Genomic DNA, 22,323 nt, shown 5'->3' on the forward strand with positions numbered 1-22,323 from the left:
GATTTGTCACTTGGCATAGTGTAGGCTACGTAGCAAGGACACTTTATGTTGAACAGCAGGGTTGGGTAGTAACGGATTACATGTACATGACGTGTACAGTTACATTGTTGGGGATTACCTGATTACATTTTATCATGCAAACAATGCAACTTTTTTATGATAGCCTAGCTATCTTTTAATTTGACAAGGCGTTCACTTTTTAGACTTTTTTAAGATATAGTTAAGAACAAAATTATTCATACCCCTGGCAAATATTGATTTTCTCTTGACCAATATGTTTGTTCTTACTTAAAATTACACTTGCACATGCCAAAAGGTTGCAAGACAATTTGGTAAAAACATGGAATAAAAAAAAAAATGGAATGAAATAAAAAAAGTGTGTATCTTTTTTAACATTTTTATGAAAAATTGTGTGTTCAAAATTATTCATACCCTTTTTAAACAATCACTGGAAACATCTTTATTTACCACCACAGCTCTCGAAATGGTTCATAATACCCACCAAGCCTCTTCATGTCTCCACAATGATTGTAGACTGCACCTTTTTAGCAGCAATCTGGGTTTTGAGGCAGGAACGATTATTTGCCATCACTTTGGCCTTGTGCTCACTTTTTTGATGGATTGAGGTCCGCTCTAAAATGTTGATATTGTTCTCTGTTAACCATTTCTTGCCTTGTTTGGCTGTATGTTTTGGATCATTGTGTGGTTTAATGTTCAAATGCTGCCTTTTAGGGCAGCCATGGCCTACTGGTTAGGGCATCGGGCTTTGGGCTTGCCGGTTCGACTTCACTAATTCCCGGATTGGGATAAATGCAGAGACCAAATGTCCCTCACGGGATCAAAAGATATACTTACTTACTAACTTACATACTATTGGGGCAGGTCTCTCGGCACACTGCCTGATCTTTTCCTCCTAATCTTAATGTAGCCTCTTGTTTTAGTGTTACTGTTTACTTTGAGAAAGTCACCAGGTCCCCCCTGGTTGAAAAACATCCCAAAATAATCATTTTCTCATCCCCACAAATGAAATGGACATGGTGTCATTTGGTTTTAATGCTTCCCTTTTTTATGCCAACCTCAGGCCATGTCCCTGGGTCAAAAAAATCCAGCGAAAGCTAAATTCTTTGTCCAGGTGTGCCCTTATAGGTTAAGCTGAGTTGTGCATGTTTGGAGAAGAGTGGAGGAAAATAGAATGAGAATTCTTTCATCAATTCTGTGGTGGTGTCTTTTACTTAATGGGCATATTTACTGAAGTAATCTAAAAGTAATCCTAAAGTAATCAGATTACGTTACATGTTTTTGGTAATCCAACTGATTACGTTACTGATTACAAAAATTACCATGTAATTTGTAGTCAGTAATTTCAATGTAATCTGACCCAACCCTGTTGAGAAGACTAAACCGTGACATGGAAGGTTATGAACTCCGAATGCACTGGACTGTCTCCGGGCTTGCCAAACTGCAGTCCAGAATCTCGATGTTGATATTTTGTTTCTGATATGTTCATCTTTTTTTCCTAGAATGATCACAACATGTTCGTCAACAAACAGGCATGGCAGCCAACGAGGCTTATGTACTGGCTTATGTAGACTGCGAGATAACAGCTGTAAAACCAAATAAATACATGTCAGACAGTTTACAAAGAGGTAGGTTATTAACAATACGCAGTTCAATCGATGACAAGCTGCCATGGCACAGTAGTAGAAGAGGGGTTTAGTAGATTAAGTGGCAAGGGCTGCATAAGAAAGGTGGGGGAGGATTGGGTTTGGGTGGGGGGCACCAACAAGGAGCACCCAGGAGCAACAGGGGCAAGAAAAAACTCCCTTTTGTGTGCTGTGTGTGTGGGGAGAGGGCAGTGTGCAATATGTGTGTTGGAGAAGCTTCCTCATGAGACCTCATGAAATGTTGGGGATGTGTGTTGCTTCCTGATGTAATGTGCTGTGTAGGTAGGGGGGGGGGGGGGGCAGTGTACTGCAAGTATGGTGAAGGAACTTACTATTGCAGAGTACTGTATGTATGATGTATGTGAGTGATGACAGTGAAGATGTGTGTGTGGGCAGGAGGGGAGTGGAGCAGTGACTGTGTGTGTGTGTGTGTGTAGTGTGTGTGTGGGTAGGTGGGGGCAGTGTGCTGTAGGTATGTAGAGGATGTGTGTTGGAGAAGATCCTGAGACAATGTGCTGTGTATGTAGGGGGGAGGAGGGGGCAGTGTGCAGCAAGTATGTAGAGGAGGCTTACTGTAGCAAGCAGTGTTGCTGTATGTATGTGAGGTGATGACAGTGATGATGTAAGTGTGTGTTGGAGTTGGAGAAAAGTTGGAGAAAGTCAGATATGTGTGTGTGTGTGTGTGTTTTGACGTGTGATGAAATAAGAAAATAAATAAAAGGTCTGTAGCATAGGGAGAGGGATGTAAAAGTGCTAAAAGTCATGTAGGTGTGTGTATGTGTGTGTGTGTGTGTGTGTGTGTGGGGGTCATGAGTGCTGAGGAAAGTCAGTATAGTGTGAGTTCAGAGTTGGGAAATGTTGTGCTGAGGAGTGAATGTGTGCAAAGTCAGTATAGTGTGAGTTCAGAGTTCGGATGGCCTGGGGATAAAAACTTCTCCGGAGTCTCTCAGTTCTGGCTTTGTGACTACATAGGCGTCTTCTTGATTTCAGCGGTAGGAATAATCCATTGTTAGGATGAGAAGAGTCCTTCGGAATCTTTTGGGCTCTTAGGAGTACTCTTCTGGAATAGATATCTTGTAGAGCAGGGAGTTGAGTTCTTATAGTAACGCGTTCAGCTGAGCGACTACTCTCTGCAGAGTACTACAATCTCTAACTGTGGAGTTCCCATACCAGGTGATGATGCTACCAGTTAGAACACTCTCAACCGCTGAAGTGTAGAAGGCCTTCATGATGGATGTAGAAACTTTGAATTTCCTTAGATGACGAAGGAAGTAGAGTCGTTGTCTGGACTTCTTCAGAACATATTGAGTGTTAACAGTCCATGTTAAGTCTTCAGTAATGTGGACACCAAGGTATTTAAAACTTGTGACTCTCTCTACAGGTTGCCCGCTGATCATTAGTGGGGTGTAACGGTAGTTCTGCTGCTTCCTTCTGTAATCCACTACCATTTCCTTGGTTTTATTGATATTCAGTGTCAAGCTGTTAGATTGACACCACTGTGCCACCTCAAGGGTGCAAGGTTTAATAAAAGTAAAAAAAAAATCTGCCACTGACTGGGTGTAAGATAAGAATAAGCTTTGCGCCACCTTGGGCCGGGTGCAAGATAGGTATTATATACTGTAGGCCCCCTATCAAGCAATTTTTGTTACATGATCCCACCATAGACAGGCCATTCTCATGCCATTCATTTATTCATTTGCAACTCAGTATCAGCATGTTATCCATTATTCAGTTTTTCATCTGCAGAAACAGAGGTGAAAAAATGCAACACTATAAGCAACCTTTAATGCCTATAAGCAACCTTTGATTGAACAGCAGACCCAGCACTCACTGTAAAATGATGCACAATGCAATCTCTCAAACAACTAGCCTACAAAAAGAAACTAGAAACTTGGAAGAAATAAAGAACATTTATTCAATATACACAAACATTGCCCAAGTCAATAAAACACTTTTTAATATAATCTTATTATCCAAAATGTCAACGCAACAATGGATCAGTCATCTTCCAAACTGTTCCTCAGGAGGTATTCAGCCTGGAACACAAGCACACAACAATAAACATGGCACATCAGAAACAGGAAAGCATTCCAATACTGAAGAGCCGCATACTGTACAAAGGGGAAAAAACAGGAAAAAATGACCAGGAAATCCACCGGATCATCTGCCTTGGCTTTGCAACTCTCCAGCAACCCCTGAGAGACAGTCGGCATGACGTACTTCATCAGGTAGTTTCGCAGGGGAAAGGAGTGGGCTTCCAGAAGCTCGGTCTCCTGCTTTTTCACCTCAGCCACGTGTCGTTTCTGTACGGGCACCAGAAGAAAACGTTTAAAAAAAAAAACATAATATATTACATTTACATTATATCAGTGCACTTCTACTACTGCAAATATGAGTGGGCTACACCATGAAAACAAACACACAAAATCAAGCAAAATGAATGCAAATACAGAACAAAAAGCGGTTTTGATTCAAGAATCTGAACATTCATAAGATAGTGTCGCTTATTCCTTGTGCATGGAGGTCATCTCACACACTCACCCATTTCTCCAGCTCGATAGCCAGCCTGGCTGCCTGCTCTGCCTCCATGCGCTCCTCAGTAGCCTCCTGCTGTAGCTTCTCCTGCCTCAGGAGATCGGCTTTGAGCTCCACTGCTTTCTGTTCCTCAGGCGTCAGCCTATAGTTATTGGGTGCCCCGATTAGGGTGGTGATTCGCTCGACGGCCGCCAGGTTGTCTCGGTCATTTGAATCATTGATTTCTTTAAAAAAAAATTTTTTTTAAATCAACAGACTTAAAACCACAAAATGACCATGCTACTAGAGATTCATTTGATAGCATTGCTGGTCTTTTCATATCAATTGTGAATCACCTCCTACCCTACAGTCACATTAGCTACAAAAGACAGCGACAACTCCACCAACTTGCCGTAGAGTGGGCCGTAACCAAGCTGTGCTTCGCTGGTGATTGATGACTACCGATTTCTATGTGCTAGGTGGCTGACAGATAGATCGTACAGGACTTCAGATGTATTTTTTGGTTACAAAACCTGACTTTTCTGATTTAATAGTTATTGCAAAATATAAGGCCACTACCATTAAAAATGAATGGCAGCCTGCTGCTTTGTCGCTGTCTAGCTAATGTGGGGGGTTAGGCAAAGGCCTTAATGTCAATTTCCATTGTTTTAGAATATGCTACAGAATTTAAAAGAGAAACTGGATTAGCTGGCAGGATTAGCTATATTTCCCCCTCTGCTGGAGAAATTGTGCATTATGCTATTTCAAACTGTGGAAAAAGGTAACAATAAAGTACATGGATTTGTTTACAAGCTAGCGAAACGGTTAGCATAAGTTCGGCAGAACAATGTGGATGTTACAAGGTAAGAAACACGATTTAAAACGAGTTTCTTGTTTCTCACTTCTATTTCCGGGACGGTAGTTTCAATGTTGCAAGGTTGGTTTTCCACCTGGGGACGCTAGGGGCAGCGGGGAAAATCACCATTTTCACCGGAACAGGTAATTTAACCATCCAAATGATTTCTAAACGGGTTTATTATGTTGAAATAGTTGCCAAGTTCCCCTTTAAATGACTTGACTTTCACTGACTATATGTTTGTATTGTATGCATCTCGTTTTGTGTGTCAATCACCTATGCTTTCTGGGTGGATTTCCTGCTCATCAAAGTAGTTGAGTACTGTCTGGTCTTCAACGTTGGCCTCTCTGAATGCCATCAGGCTGGCGAGGAACTTGTCCTGAGTGTAGCCCATTTTCACCGCAGCTCTCTCGGGCAGATTGAGGACTCGCTCCTTCAGAAACTCATCAGTGGCATCAAGTGAGAAAATATAGTCTGCAATGGATACAAGAGGATGATTCAGAAAGCTGGTGTGGCACTACGTAGTGCAACCTGTGCATGCAGTTATCTAAGTATAAGTAAGTATAAGTATAAGTATATATACTCTTTTGATCCCGTGAGGGAAATTTGGTCTCCGCATTTATCCCAATCCGAAATTAGTGAACCGGCAACCCTCCGGTTACAAGTCCGAAGCGCTAACCAGTAGGCCACGGCTGCCCCCATCTGTAATTTATGTAGACTGACCTGGCATAATGTTTGCATCAATTGAGTTCAGTCCTGGCCCGTGCGCCTCCAATCCCATAGAAAAATCATCTAAATTTCATTTCAGAATTTGATGAGGAGAGATAGAGATTCATTTCAACATAAATGCAACAAAGGCCATTTGGACAATATGTTGGTACTGTGTGAAGAGTTAAACAAGAACAGAGTACCACTGTAAAAAAAGTCTTTAGCTTCAGAGTAAGTGTTGGGGAAGCCATCAAGCACAAACCCGTGGTTTCGACATGGCATTGAATTCAGCCTCTCTCTGACGAGGCTATGCCTAGTCTGTTCATCCAACTCTGCAAGCAGATAAATGTAGGTAGGCAGGCTTCACAGTCTACAAATTAATACATTTGTTTTGGGCACTCGATAGACAAACAATACAGTCCCCCACCTTTTCTTAAATCATATATTTCCATCATACACTGAACACACACATACACACCTATTTCTTACTGTGGTGTAGCTTGACTGATAGGAGGACCACAGAGACATTGTATATATTTGTCTTACAGTTTAATATCCTGTACCTTTTGCTACGTAACTGCTAGATACATAGATAGATAGATAGATACTTTATTGATCCCTAGGGGAAATTCAAGAAGTTTTTGCTACATAAAATATGAATACTAATGGTGTATTAGGTTTTTTTCCTAAATAAAGTGTGGATGTGTACCTCCCCATTTCATACATACATGCATATACATATTTGCGTGTGTACGCACGCACGCACGCACACACACACACCAGAATTCATAGTAGAACAAAATTATCATTGACAATTATGCCTTTACTATATAAGCATTTAGCATTAAAGCTTGACATCAAACAACTTTACAAGAACTCTCTGCTATAATTCTCTCACCAGGAGGTTTTGTGGTGTTAGTATCATTTTCATCCACTGGATACTGAAAGAAAAAGTTGGGTTAATGTTTGTTAGCTGTAGCTTAACTGCAAAAAATGCACTTCTATTCAACAAGAAACACATGAAAAAGATATGAAATTCCTCTATGCCTTTTAATATGTTGTATTTGTTATCAAATTTCTTACCAAAGATTTAATATTTTCATCAAATATGGCCTTTACGTTAATGTGATGAATTTGGTAAACTTTGCTTAGCTTTTCAGCCACAGAGCTTTTTCCAACAGCAGGTGGTCCAAGAAGGCACATTTTGATTGGCTGCATGAGAGCAGGAGGATTTGCAAGAATGTATCAATACTGTAGCCCTTATGTTACCATCAGTGAATCGTTCAGATAAAACTACATCCATTCCACACCAGACAACTTACCAGTAACTTTCTTGTGTGCTTGTACTCAGCAATGACACGACCTAGGTTTTCCACAAATCCAGTTTCACACACCCACTGCACATTGAGAGTATTTTTCACGGAAAAGCCATCAACCCGAAGATTGACAGTTAAATAATCAAGCTCTGCCAGCTGTTAAGACAGAAGATGAAAAAAATACCCAAATAAATTAGGCAAAATCGGTTCCAGAGAATCCCGTAGCATACATGCATGCATGCATACACACACACACACAAACAAACAAACAAACTTGACCCCAAGAGGGCCGTGAGTCCCAGTACACTACACATACCGTTAACACTTTTGCTTGTAAAGCTGCTTCCTTTGAGAGCAGTTCAGTTTCCCCTGTACCAAGGCTGAGGCTGATCGCCTTGTATGAGATAAATGAAAAACATCCCAATATGCTGATTCCAGTAAAGCAACACAGTGATAATGTCTTCATTTTCATTTCCCTTTGTGGGGTATTTAAAATGTCTTACTCTTATAATTTCCTCCAATGTATTGTTTGAGTCATCCACGGCAAAAAAGAAATGTTCTTTCGGCTTGTGATCAATGATGTTTTGAATCACCCTTAAATTTAAGAAATATATGTATTGTAATTCTTCAACTATGTATACAAGAAGACAATATTATGTGTTGTGCATACAATTTACACAACATCTTGACAGGACAAAACAGCCTACCCTGCTAAGTCACTGACGTGAATGGTGGGGACGACGTTTGTACCAGCCCATAAATGGGAATTTTCTCCACTTGTCCAAGCCACGCCATCTAGTGGTGAAGTTTTAAAACATATCAAATTGCGACAAATTAGACTTTGCACATGATCCATGTTATTCTACAGATCTACATTAAAGACAGTGTTACGGTACCTTGAAAAAGGGGTGGAAAATGCCCTCTCCCATGCCATACTGCAGTGCTGAGGTCACCACATATGTGGACAGCCGAGATTTTTTCTTAAAGTATTTTTTTGGGAATGAAAGACAAGTGAACAGAAGTACATGATTTGCTGGGGAAAAATGCACTTCAATTTTCATTTATCAATAGCTTCAATCTTAAATCTGCAATTTATGAAGTGGGTAGCCTCCACTTACAGTCCTACCCAACTTGAGCACATTTTTCTCTACGGCGGAAAATTCTTTGTAGTTTGGATGTGGCCTTCGTCTCCTGAAATCATCCTCGGTCAGCGCAATGTCAGGGTCATCCTGAAGAAAACATTGTCACAACTGAACTTTATGTTGATGTTTTGTCATCACTGAGTCTGTGCAGCTTATGAAGTTACTGACCGGATCTGAGGATTTGGTCAAGGCCCATGCCATTAGTGGTGTCACCAGAATGAAGGTCTTTGGAACTCCTAAGTGCTCAATGTAAGTATGAAGGGCTGTTGACAATACAAAGTGAAAACACAACATTGAGTGCTTGACAACAGTGTGTGAAACAGTTTAACATTAAGCTAAATCAAGAATAAAGTAGATAACTGGTAGATAAGTAGAAATTCTTCAGACCTTCTATAACAAAATTAATTTGATTTATCCACCTACTTGTGATGGCCCATGTTGCCTCATCTAGTTCATTAGCATCCTCTGTAATGTTATACACAATAACATCACAGTCCAGCAGACGTTGATAAAGTTCATCTCTGTTATCTGACTATAATGAAAAAAACAAAGGGAGCATTACATCTTTTTGTCCATTTTTGGTGTGGGCGTATCTGTTTACTCTTAAATACTGACACCCATAATGTTAGGCCTATTCCACCCTTTTATTATATATATATATATATATATATATATATATATATAATTCATTTTTGATATTTATCTTCCACAACCTTATCATCAATTAGGGGTTTGCACCGACGTCACGTTCTGGCCGGTAACTATGGTAACCCAGCACGCGCGGCCATATTGGCGATACTCAGTGAATGAAGTACAATGGAGTATTATGTACTTTGGATATCTTACGTGATTGTAGCCGTGTCTAAACAACAGAAAAGCTCATCAAAATGCGTCTAAGATGCAAAGGCATATAGGGCAGGACTTGGACCACAAGAAAAGGCGAGATATTTCGAGAAATTACGGATTATTGGCAGCGCAGATCCATAGGAGTTGGGTGAGGGAGACGAAGTACCAAGTTCAACCACAAGCGCCCCCCTTCCTCTGATAACTTCTGGCATTATTGTCCCTTCTCCTTTTTTTTTTTTAATAACTTTTGGAAGTCGATACCTACACCAGATGTTTTTCTCAGTCTGACCTATTGGTACAACATAAAACACGGCAATAATTAACCATTTTCCTTGACGATGTTAGGGATTTACTTCAGTGCCTAATGCTTTCTAGGCAAGTATCTCCAATATGGCGATGTCCAGATCTGATGACACGACGTGCAAACCCCTAATATTAAATTGGCGTCACCTTTAACCCCAGGATCTCAGAACTAGAAAATGTGTGCATGTGTGTACTATGTAGGCTAAACAAGATACCAGGGTGTTACAAACTTACGGAATATTCTTCTACTGTAAAACTTTGCTTTTCTCCGCCTGTGTTCGCTACAGTCCCGACAATCTGAAAGGTTCGTTGTGACGTTGAGATTTTACTATTAGCGAGACTACTGGCCTCCTCTTCCTCTTCATTCTCTCCCAACGACTCGCCAGGGACACAGGCCGAAAGAATCTACCCCATCACGAACAATAAGAAACTCATATTATACAGAAAAAAATCAAATGCCAATATTTTGAGTTCACAATTTATGGTCATTACCTTTGCGATGTTCTTTGATGAATACGAATCAACGTTGTTTACAAATATTCGTTTTGTGCGCGTTGCAACTGCCCCCTTTTTGTCGGCCATGGTTTTCCGTTGCTATGCAGAAGCGACACTGTTGTCAAGGCTAGGCCTACTAAAGACCACGCGCATCAAAGAACGGAGACGGTCGTTTATTCCAAATTTATTCCAAAAAACAGAATCATTTGTAGGCACGCATGAATAAAAGTGAAATGGCAAGGGATCCATTAACACTGGCACAGCATGGTCTAGGAAGCCTTGAACCCTTTCATAATTCCAATCTAAATAAAATAGTAAACATTTCCCCTTGATTTTTAGATTTCACATTCATTTAATCTATTGTTATTTTAAATGTAAGTCACAAATACTTTGAGAAGTACATTCAACTACACCTGAATAAAATTGCCCCTGTGATCTGTTAGGGGACCAGAGAATCTTCAGGAATGAAACACATTCAACATTCAACCCAACCATGGAATGATATGTTTAACAAGACAGCGCTCACAATTATGTGCTTGGGAACTGGAATGTACACAGAGTTTTTGTGAAGAACAGCTAGGCTATTCAATCTGCCAGCACTTGGAAGTTATCAAACTGGGCATATTCAAAAGAGTATGTTCCAATGGCAGCCCATCCATTCTTTGGGTTTAGAATTACGGCATTCTTCCACAGTGGGTATCCATCCAGCATTCCATAAGCATATTGTCCCTGCAGACAAACATAAGAAAACATTTATACTTAACCAACAGTTTATGAACAGGGTAGAAACGGCAAGCATACCTCAGTTTTTATTGTTGACCATTACCTCGACTGTGAGGGTCAGGGTGTACCATTTGCCTGCTCTTGTTCCTGATAAGCCCTCTGCTCGCACCATCTTCCCATCTTCAAATAAACAAATTTCACAACAATGACAAACGATACATGTTGTTAAGTCAGTTTGTGATTTTTTTTTTTTTTTTTTAATCAATTCACTGAAGTATGTCACTTACCAATATCATTGGTCACGCTGTAAGTGCCGTTGGCAAACACCCAGAAGAAGACTCCCATAGCCTTCCTGACAGACTCGCCTCCCTTGTCCACTCTAGCAGCAATGAACACACCTCCTGTGTTCACGGTTTCAATTAAGACGTCACAGGTGACAGTCAAATCTCTCCTGAAAATCAGTGACGATACCCATCATCATCACACAGGAAGTACATAAAGATTGCATTCCATAAAATACATTGTTTATACATAATAAAACACTTATCCTTAATGAACCAACACTGCAGGAGGTTTGGGGAGAGTAGAAAATTACTGTTCATGCAAGAAATGCTGGCTTAGATACATCCACTTCCGATTTCTAAGGGGTATAACCAGCAGTGGATATCAACCAGCCATAAACGCTGGGTCAAATTCAAGACACTTTCGGCCTCTACACACAGTTGCGTTCTGTCAACGCATGCCAGTGGGTGTTCCCGACGGTAGCTATGCAAATGACTTGAAGTATAACCGTAAATTGATTGGTTGGTGCCGTCCGTTGATTGGCCTGATTGGCCTGTGCCGTCTGTCGGTGCAGCAACAGCTGAACTTCTCAACGCGAGCGACGGGGGAATCGCGACGCAACGGACCCACAATTCAGTTCGGTAACGGATGACATGAGCCTATGTAAAGTGAATGGGATGCATCTCCAGCACTGCAACGCACGCAGCTGTGTGTAGGAGCCGTTTTCCTCAGTGGTGCAATGAGCAGTGTTCCTGCAATAGCTTTGGGTCTTTCAAGAAGGGTCTAAAGGCATATCTGTTCAGCCTACACTTAATTAATTAAGTGGTTCTTAGGAGTTATGGTTTGTATAGTTAAATTTCTTGAATTTCTCCTTGGGGATCAATAAAGTATCTATCTATCTATCTATCTATGGTATTTGTTTATTTCCATTATTGATCATTGAAATTGTATTGACCTTATTGTAGTCTTACCAACCTTTTAAAACAGTTTACTGTTAAATTTAACTGTTGTATTGTTATATTTTGTACATCACTTTGGACAAAAGCATCTGCCAAATTCCATAAACATAAACGTAAATTGGTACGTTAAGATTTTTTTCCAGGGTTTTTGGCGGTTCTAGACATATCTGCAGGGCTAATTGCTAATAGGTTCATCTGTTTTTACCCAGGCTAGCTATCCCCTAACCTGACCCTAGCCAGATGAATTTCGCTCCGCCTAGCTCCACTCATCCATCTGGAACCGATCCATTGAAGTGTTGCTTCAGAAGGCTGGGCCTAATCAAAAAATGCTTGCATATGATTGAATAAGCCACTTGTCCGTCATCTATTGACGTGCTACTTCAACCACTCACATCGAAGCCAACCCGTGGACGCTTAATAACAGTCTCACAGTCGCTTCTACGCTTATGTCACATCTATGAAACTCCGCCCAAGGCCCTGATTGGCTGAACCATAAAGTCAGTTGCAGAAATCACTCTCAATGGAAGAGGTCCCAGATGGATGTGAGTGAAGCTAGGCGGAGCTAAGCGGAACGAAATTAATCTGGCTAGGGTCAGGTTAGCTCTCCCCTGCAACTTTAGTAAATCCCCTGGTAGTCTCGGGGCAATATTTATAACTCTAATCTAACTACAGGTTAACAAATTCACAATTGTCTCCAGTCACAGTATGTTTCTGATCATAAAGCTGAGTCAACATACCAGCTATGATCTCCGACAATGCTGATGGTTTGATCTGCGTCATTTGCCCAGGCTATTGGGCGCTGAGTGACAATCTGTCGTAGTGTGAAGACATGAGCTCCTGGGTCAGTCAGATTTTGGAAGTACTCAAACACACCAGTCTGGTCAGCAAAGTTAGGAGCCTCATCAAAGGAAGGATTCCCTATAGAGGACAGAGCAAGGCTATTTAATAATGGAATACACACATCTAATAAGTATATATTTTTCCTCTTTCATCCTGTCAGGAGAGGCATGTACTAATAACTTTTATTTCAATTTTGTCGGCTAGTTTCCGAGAGGACAAGTCAAACATGTCTGAAGTGAATATGGTTCAGTAGAGGGGCCTTACGGACATCAAAGTCATCAAGATACTTCTTAGGGAACGGGGATGAATTGGGTGGGTCCGTGTAGCGGCCCTTCTGTCCAGTTGTGATCGTAGTTAAGGTGTAAACTTCATCAACACCTAAGCTCAAGGTGAAGAATCCATCAAAAACCTGTGGGAAGATTCAGCAGATTGGGTTACATTTCAGGTTTTCCAAACATACCTATACGTAGACGCACACAAATACAGAATGATTGCAAAGTTTGACAATAGAAGACCATTCTATATCAAATACATATTGACTGTGTATGTGATTACACAGTCAAAAACAAATGTTTACCTTGACAGTCTGTAGTTTCTTGAAGAGGGTAGACTTTGAGTTTGCAAAGTCAAATTTGGAGTACCATAACTGAAGCTCAGAGACTGTTGCCTAAGGTGAGTGAACACAGATCATATTCAGTGTTTGATCTGTGAACAGATCAGGGGCCATATTCACAAAGCCTTTTATCTTACCACTAGGAGTACTCCTAAATCACACTAAAAGATTTTAGCTAGGAGTTTTCTCTTAAAGGTTATTCACAAAGCCTTTCAGACCTACTCTTAGTAAGGAAAAATGACAACTCCTAAACTAAGAGTGAGTCTTCGTTGCTATGGATGACGTCATTACTCATGCACGAGCTTGATTGAAGTGGCCACCTTGATTGGCTGATTATTGTAACGCGGGAATGATTCCAAACACCTCCCTTACGATGATGAGTGACAGGTGACAGGTCTGAGAATGCGTGCGCTACACAAGTAGTGCGAAGGATGGAAGATGATGAATAACTGAATAAAAAGGCCTAGCCTAAATGAATAAAGAGTAAGGCAAAACAAATAGCCTAACCTAATGAAACATACAGATTGATGCAGTATCTTTGCAACATTATTAAATTAATCTGTCACCATAGCCTATGCCTACGTTTACAAAGAGGAGAACATTTTAATTTAATTCACAAAGAGACGTTACATTTCATTTACATGTTGACAATGAGTAGTTTTGGTTGTTGGTGGCGTTATTGCATCCCTTATGCCTACAATGCAAAATTGTTCCCTCGCGATTGGAAGCTCCTGTAGCCACAAAGGATTTCAAAACATCGCGACGCGAAATGCCACAAAAAGGTGTTTGTGAATAGGTCTTAGTGAGTTAGGAGTCCTCTCGACTTCTTTTAAGCTGTCCCAGACTGTCCCAGGTGCTACTTTTAGGTCTAAAATGCTTCGTGAATTACTTTCAGTGAAAAAAATTAGGAGTCTTAAAGTTAGGAGTGACATGTCCATTATTTTTAGGAGTTGCTCCTAAATTCGCCACTTAGGAGCTACTTTTAGCCTTAAAATTCTTTGTGAATACGGCCCCAGGCCAGCATTTAGATCTGAAGACGACTGGGAAGACCTGACTTACGAAAGAGCCCTTGAGATGGAATGTTGCATTTTGAGGGAACACCTTGTAAGGTGGCAGTGGAGGTCGAACGCATATGGAGTGATCATGCGTCTGGAAAACAGTAACAAACAGTGATAATTCTGACCCCCTGATTGTGTGATTGTGCTCTGGTTTAAGGCAGACAGGTATTGCACATCTCACCACACACTTACCATAGTTTCTATGACGACTGTAAGGTTCCCTTTCCCGTCTGTCAGAGAAACATAGCTTCCACCATGTGTTAGGTTTCCGACGGTCTCTAGATACCTCCAACCTGGCTTTGCAAACTGGGTGGTGTGAGCTGTAATGTAATAAAACAAATAAATAAATATACAAATATTCATGCTGTAACATTAAATACAGACTAGGAGAATAAATGTGAAAAGAAAACTAAACAAACAAACAAACAAACAAAAACAGATAAATCCGTTTCACACCTGTTATCCATATGGGGGATTCCACCACATAGTTCCCACTCCAGGGCTCCTCGGCGGTCATCAGCCCATCCCGTCCGAATGAGAGGTCTTCATAGTAACTTGCCACCAGGTTCCAGGAGATGGTGCTAAAAATAAAATACATACACAATAGTAGGGGTGAGCTCTACTGAAGTCTTTGACCCTTTAAAAGGACAGGCACGTATTCTGAGATGAGGGAGGTGGAAACGTACGAGGTCATCCTCCCGTTGACATAGTTCTGGTTGAGAATGCGTGCCCAGCAGCCCCCGCCCACATCGTTGTGGTTGAAGGTGCTGTAGTCTTCCGAGGACCAAAGTGTCTTCCTGGTCCACAAAGCTTGAGGTATGGTCGTTGTTCCTGGATAGTGAACCCTGGGAGTATCAATAGAAAGAAAGCTACCATCAGCATCTTATTTTTTAAAGTTTTATGAATGATTATTACACTGCTCTTCACAATGCAAGTAGAACGCTCCATTGACTTGAATGGGATCTCCCAAAGTTCTAGCGGTCGTTATTTTTAACTAGAGGACCTCTAAAAAAAATAATGACTGCTGTCAATGGCAACAGAGTTTGTGCTTCTAATTCAGATCTTTCATATCACTCCGCAACTACTGGAACTTCATTCAAAAGTGAAAACCAGACGGCTGTTCATTGTTCTAAAGAATGTTTGATTCAAGTTCAGTGTGAACAAGCGTGTGTTGTTCTGAACTATTTGTTTCTCAGCAAAAGCCACGATGAACGGTAACAAATAGGCTATATAGGCTATAGGCTAAAAAGTTATATTGTGGGGAGTTTATTGTTTCGTTTTGGCAAGTAGCTGTGTAATGAGCGGGATAATGTATAGAACGCCGGTCATTATTGGGAAAATAAGTCCCTTCAGGGCAGAACAAGACCCCTCCGCTGCGCGTCGGGGTCCGGTTCGCCCTGTCGGGACTTATTTTCCCAATAATGACCGGCGTTCTATACATTATCCCTTACATATAAAAGCTGTCAGTTTAAGATTGTGGAGGTTTAGACAGTATATATGTTTTTATTTACAAATAACATATGGTTCTACTTTTTCCAATGATGTTCACACCACTTACCCAATGATATCAATGGCCCCATAAAGTTGGGGATCCAGTGCCATGGCAATGGATATGTCCCAGTTCCCATCAGCTGCAATGATGCCCACATCAGTAAGGCCAGCCTTATCTAACGTGCGTCTTAAAATCTAGACAAACGAGAGACATAACTACAGTACAGAGAAAAGACTTGCAAGAAAACAAAATATTTTGGATATCATCTCTTACCTTAATATACTCAGCATCAAACTTCCTTTCATTCCATATCTTTAAAATAGCAAGATGATAGATTGAGAGACATTAACTAATTAATTAAGTCAGCTTTTATTTCAATGATAATACTGACAGTTCTGGATAAGGGGTAAACATAATTCACTCACCCCAACATAGTCAATATTTAGGTTATGATACTGCTTTGCTCCAATGACCCAGGACACAACATAACCAGCAGTGACGTCAGGATTGTGGTATGGCGAACTTTGCTCTTTACCCACCCAACGAGGAAATGCCCAAGGAAGGCCTGAAAGAGAAGCAAAAAAAAAAAAAACACTTCTATCATGGGTCAACAAAAACCCAAGTTTTCTTCTTGAGAAACATTTGCAATGTCTTACCAATCAGAGTAATGTCAGGGTTCCTCTTCTTGGCCTCTTTCATCAGCCACCACTCGTATCCTCTGAAGTAGTTCTCATCTCCTTCATAGTGCATGTGAGAGGGCTCTGTTCCATCTGAGAAGCAACACGGCTCATTATTTACAAAAGCTGAAATAGTCCACAATGATTCAATACACTTCTGCATTTGTATGTCTGAGAATAGATATGTTCAAGAACTTTTTATATAACTTCACTTTAAATATTTTCTGCAGTTTTGTGAGACCAAGTGATAAAATGCATGTCTATTTAAGGGACACCGATAGTCAACTCAACATTCATGATCTGCAAGATTTAAAGTGTTATATCCGGCTTTTTGTGAATAATGTGAGTTTCACTGAAGATAAGTGTTTGAAGATTAAAGTGTGACTTCTGATTGTTTCATTGGCTTTGTGGCCAAAGAGGGCCTGACTAAATTCACGATTATGTAAATTCATGTGTTCTCTACCTGCATATTTTTTGTAGCCTACTGTAGATGGCTTCACAACTAGTTAGACCTAACCAGATGAGCCATAAGTGGCCAAGCCTAACCCCATCACTGATACATAGAGCCTACATAGGCCTATTATATGAATGATAAAAGTGGTCTTAGTGGCAATTTCTTTCATTTGAGTTGATTCAAGTGTCATGATTTAACCTACCAGTAGTCTGTGCATCTCCTCCGATTTCAACTTTCAGAATCTGTAAGGAAGCGCCAAAGTCTGGCTAGAAAAACAACAGATTAAATTAAACTATTTTTAGAACAGCTGGTAGGCTATTGATAGCCCATTGAACATTGAAATAAACGTAGCCTACCTTGAACAAATAGTCTAATATTTGGCCACGATATGGTTCATCATAATTGACCAAAAGTCTTGACGTAGCCTAGAAAGAAGAAACACAAAAGCGACGACTAAATGCAACACAGTGGCTCAATACGGCTACAGTAATTAGGCTACCTTCTATTCATCCATGTTTGCGGACAGCTGTGTTAAAAATGCTTACCCCTCCTCCGCTTAAGCCACCGATTCCGTCAAATCGTCTCCCAAGACCGATCTGATCATCTATAACATAGAACTCGGCATTGATTATGCTTATCCACAGTGAGAGGAATATGCCGAGGGTTGAAGTTAAAAAGCAGCAAGAAGCCATTTAGTGGAGTGAAATGGTAGGCATTTCAGACCGAATGCAAAACTTTAGATGTTAGCTACCGCTTGAAAATCCAAAAACAGTGGTTACACATCGTCGGCACATGAATTGTCATATGACCAACTTACTTCCTTATTACACGTTGTTGGGGTCTGTTCGAGTGCATCAGGGTTGAACCGAGCGCAATTTATACGCACTTTGTAACCTTCTAACACTGTTCCGGTCAAAGATGACCGATTTACACATTCCTTGTAGCCTACCATAAATATGGCATTTTTCATCAGATTGCCTCAAGATCTTATGATATCCTTCACAAAAGGAGTTTGAACACATAGCATTTATTGTGACTACTTTCTTTGAATTTTGAGTGATTTATTCAACTTAGAAATTTTCATGCAGGAGATAAAAGACATCTCCTTACACACACTCCTACAACTTACCACCAATGTTCCCACACACATGCATGCATGCACACACAGAAGCACCCACACCCACACACACAAACCCACACAAACAGACACACATAAAGCACACACACATGTACACCCAGTCACACTCACACACACACCCAGTCACACTCACACACACACTCAGTACATGTTGTCAGTTGTCATGTTGCCACTTGTGTGTGTGAACCACCAATGTTCGCACACATATGCATTCACGCACATACAGAAACACACCCATCACACACACACACACAAACAGACACACACACACATGTACACCCACTCACACACACACACACACACACACACAGTTCATGTTGCCACTTGTGCATGTGAATCACCAATGTTCGCACACACATGCATGCACACACACACAGAAACACACACTCCCCACACACACACACAAACAGACACATACACACACATGTACATGTACACACACACACACACACACACACAGTTCATGTCGTCATGCCACATGTGCATGTGAATCACCAATGTTTGCACACACATGCATGTACGCACACACAGAAACACTCACACCCACCCACCCACCCACACACACACACACACACACACAGATACATTTACACCCACTCTCTCTCTCTCTCTCTCTCACACACACACACACACACACACACACACACACACACACAGTTCATGTTGTCAGTTCATGTTGTCATGTTGCCACTTGTGCATGTGAACCACCAGTGAGTGTTCACGCACATACAGAAACACACACCCACACGTGTTGTAGATGTTAATGTACTAATAAGGTTCTGTTTACAATAAATGTTCTATTAAATAATACTTTTTGTCATGGTATTGGTATTTAAGAGCAGTTAAAACTGTCCGGTCAAATTTGACCGCGAACAGTAAATTAAGGGGGGTAGCAACGAACAGTGTTCAATATTTTACGAATAGAGTAAGCCTACCCAAGCCATGACGTACAGAGTTTTATTTTAGCATGGGTTTCCTCTGTAAAAGAGACCTGCATGTAACTTCACAGCATGCCGTTATTTTTATTAGCTAGAAACGATCCCACATGTCTACATTTCCAATAGTCTATCAACATTTTTCGATTTTCTAAAATGGGCTGTAGTTCTTGTGTAAAATATTGACATTTTCAATCCATTGAAACACCAGGCTAAATCTCTCATATTGAATACATTTGACTGATTAGGCCTACACATGCACTTGCCTCTACCCCATGAGTAAACTAATTTGTTAAATGTAATAAATTCCACATAAGAGATCCCTGAGATTGTGTGTGAGAGAGAGAGAGAGAGAATGTGTGTGTGTCTGTGGGGGGGGGCCTGTCTGCCTGTCTGTCTGTCTAAATCTCACCATGGCAGAGAGCCATGGGCCAATGCCACAATGGCTTTGGTATGCTAGATACTCTGGCTCATAAAATAAAGAACCACTTGCATGCAGCCACAATTCATCTAAACTGTCAGAGCCCACTTCACTAGTCAATGGACTGGCATTGTCTGTCATAATCAACTGCCAGTGTTCACACACATTACGCAGGAAAGTATGTAGGTATTCCATCACGCATGTCAACATCAAGTCTTCCTGGAAAGCTTGACTACAGCAAGTACCTGGTTACATGTATGGTAGGAGAGACCAAGCTGTTGACAAAATGTTTACATGAAATGTCAGTTAAAGTATATACATCAGCTTTAAAGGAGAAACAGAGTATTTCCTGATCATGACCATACATTGTGGCATGTTTATGACTTTAAGTTACCATATAACTTAAAAAAACTTAGATCAAAATAATGTTTTTATAGATGTATGTTGTTGACAAAAAATGTCACCTAACATTAGTCATTTAACAGTATTTCTCCTCCATTTTTTCTATGTTTTTCTTGTATGTGAACCAAGGCCTCAACTATTCTTGGTAACAGACACATTTAGTGGTGGTCAACAAACCATTCTTCAGGAGGCTATGAATGTTAAAGAGCATTTGTGACAAACAGCTGTGACTACACTGAATCGCAGTCAGGGGCAATGAATTAGACAGCTGTCCGAAACAGGCAATTCTGGTGCTCCCCAAATTTCCCTATAAGGACAGAGCACCCCACAGAAACCTATTGTCTTCAAAAAGTGACATGTAGTTGTAAATGTATAGCACAAATTAAAACACACCAACATGACCTGTGCTTGATTGACAGAGGAGCACAGGCGAGAAGTGGCCAGAGGGGTCAGTGACATTTGACAGACAATACAGCCATGCATGAGAATCCTAGCGGATGGCGTCTACCTACTATCTATGCTGCGGTTGTAAAGAAGGTTTAAAAATAGAGACGCTAGCCCAGGAAGGGGGGACGTGTGGAGCTCAAAAATGCTCTCACATAATCCAACTATGCCACAGACCTCAAGCATATTGAGTCACTCTACAGACTCTTCAGAGTCCCTTACAAAGTCAAAGTACAAAGTGATTGAGCCGTAAATGTTATATTTGAATAAAGGCAAATACAAGAGAAGTTGTCTTTGCTTCTATCTCAGCTTGAGATCCAAAACATAATGAATATATATTATTATATATATGAATATTCATTGCACACTTTATAAGGACACACTTTTTTTCTAAAACATGAATAGCTTCATAGACAGAAATGGGGAGATTTAAGTTACAATTCAACTCCACCATATTTGGATGCTTCCAAAGATGCTTCCTAAATGTCAGTACTACTGCTTAATAATCCAGGTAACCACGAGAACATTGCATTCTGTCATGCAAATCCAGAACCTCGAAATAGAGAAATAGGTCAGTGGCCTTTCACTAAGCTCGGCGGCACTGTGGGACCCCAGCGAATAAGTCCCTGACCCCAAGACTCTATATAGGAAAAAAAAAGACTCTCATTTCCTCATAGGGTACAAGAGACGATGAGCATGGGGGGGGGGGGGTGTGTTGCAGAGGGTGGGCCTCCGAGGGGAAGAAGTGGGTTGGGTAAAGGTGACGAATAAGGAGCTGGGGCTGACGCCCCGGAGTAGAGGCACTGCGCTGATGTGCGCCTGCAGCCACCTGTCACCCAGCACGACCCTAAAAGGAGAGAGCTGGGCCAATCAGTGCGCCGATGAGGGGTTTGCCACGGGACGTTCGAGAGCAGTTGTGGAGAAGGCGTCAACCCCCATCGCTGTGCACACACACACACACACACACACACACACACACACACACACACACACACACACAACACACACATACACACACACACACACACACACACAAGACAATCAGAAACACACACACACGCACACACACACACACACGCACACACACACGCACACACACACACACACATGCACACAAACATACACACACGTTATACACACACACACACACACACACACACACACACACATACACACACATGACAATCAGACACACACACAGGCAAAGACAAAGGACACAGACAACTGTGTTCAGCTGTCTGGCATGTTTTGAGTGTCCACATGCCTTACCAGAGGCTAACAGAGGAGGGGGTCCCATAAGACACTAGCCAAATACCCACCAACTGCTCCTTAAGGAGACCTCCATGTCTACAAGGTCTCCCCTCACCCTGACACCCCCACCCCCCATCAAAAAACTCATATCCAGTTACAGTAGCTCTGTTCCTGTGACACCCCATCAACGCCACTTTTCAGAGACAGATACGATTTAACATGATGCAACTGATACTTGTCAAGGTCTCTCTAGTTACCTTTTGACCTCTGACTGCATCCAGTAAGGAAATGACAGATTGGTTTGTAGTTATGTATGATTAACTCATCGGACTCCTGGCTCTGCTCCCCACTGTGTTAAGCAATTACTGGGCAATACAGCCAGGCCATTTCATCAACCTCCTCAAGCATAGTGGTGCATAATACCAATTTCATAATGCACAAGAACACTCTTATAGATGAAAATATTTCTAACAAAGTAGAGGAATAGCATTATGCAATATCACAAGCTGTATATTAAGGTCAAGTTAAAGCTCTATCATTCTGATTGTTTGATTTGCCTTAACTGTTGCAGAATGTTTAGTATATCTACTAAAAGACTAAAAGGTTATACATTCTTATGCCATACACTGAATTGACAACCATATAAAGTAAGATGAAGAGATCAATATCTCACTGATACAATTTAATGAGATATTATATGCAATATGTATTTGCTCTGAGTGACTAAACCATAATGACAACACTTCTGTGCTCAGTCTTATTTTTGTGACGGGGATGGATTCCTGTCTCC

At 41.0% G+C, this 22,323-nt stretch overlaps 2 protein-coding genes across 2 annotated transcripts; both read right to left on the reverse strand.

Moving 5' to 3' along the window:
- Positions 1–3,555: 3,555 nt before the first annotated feature.
- Positions 3,556–9,964, reverse strand: LOC125299653 (adenylate kinase 7-like). Its single transcript, XM_048251016.1, is given in 19 exon segments — positions 3,556–3,700; positions 3,809–3,967; positions 4,206–4,423; positions 5,311–5,508; positions 5,758–5,826; positions 5,946–6,074; positions 6,641–6,683; positions 6,826–6,954; positions 7,065–7,214; positions 7,375–7,452; positions 7,562–7,652; positions 7,766–7,811; positions 7,814–7,853; positions 7,955–8,038; positions 8,177–8,287; positions 8,369–8,463; positions 8,624–8,732; positions 9,584–9,754; positions 9,842–9,964. Coding segments are annotated over 19 exon segments (2,049 nt in total). The 5' UTR covers positions 9,932–9,964; the 3' UTR covers positions 3,556–3,661.
- A 51-nt stretch (positions 9,965–10,015) lies between these two features.
- LOC125299654 (galactocerebrosidase-like) lies at positions 10,016–17,768 on the reverse strand. The gene is made up of 17 exons (XM_048251017.1): positions 17,488–17,768; positions 17,299–17,367; positions 17,145–17,208; positions 16,468–16,581; positions 16,237–16,376; positions 16,085–16,123; positions 15,878–16,005; positions 15,006–15,164; positions 14,776–14,900; positions 14,512–14,639; positions 14,321–14,410; positions 13,226–13,315; positions 12,913–13,057; positions 12,546–12,726; positions 10,855–11,018; positions 10,671–10,747; positions 10,016–10,573 (listed from the first exon to the last, which is right to left on the reverse strand). Exons 1-17 carry the CDS (start codon positions 17,632–17,634, stop codon positions 10,430–10,432), a joined length of 2,004 nt encoding a protein of 667 aa, XP_048106974.1. The 5' UTR covers positions 17,635–17,768; the 3' UTR covers positions 10,016–10,429.
- Between the last annotated feature and the right edge of the window lie 4,555 nt (positions 17,769–22,323).

Source organism: Alosa alosa, chromosome 8, assembly GCF_017589495.1.
Source record: "Alosa alosa isolate M-15738 ecotype Scorff River chromosome 8, AALO_Geno_1.1, whole genome shotgun sequence".
Classification (NCBI taxonomy): Eukaryota; Metazoa; Chordata; class Actinopteri; order Clupeiformes; family Clupeidae; genus Alosa; species Alosa alosa.

Excerpts from the sequence above, each read along its gene's own strand:
- LOC125299654 (XM_048251017.1), bottom strand. The coding sequence starts at position 17,634 with ATGGCTTCTTGCTGCTTTTTAACTTCAACCCTCGGCATATTCCTCTCA. Across the intron at positions 17,209-17,298 it reads TATTAGACTATTTGTTCAAG|CCAGACTTTGGCGCTTCCTT; the intron begins GTAGGCTACGTT and ends TTGTTTTTCTAG. Across the intron at positions 11,019-12,545 it reads ATTGTCGGAGATCATAGCTG|GAGAGATTTGACTGTCACCT; the intron begins GTATGTTGACTC and ends ACTGATTTTCAG.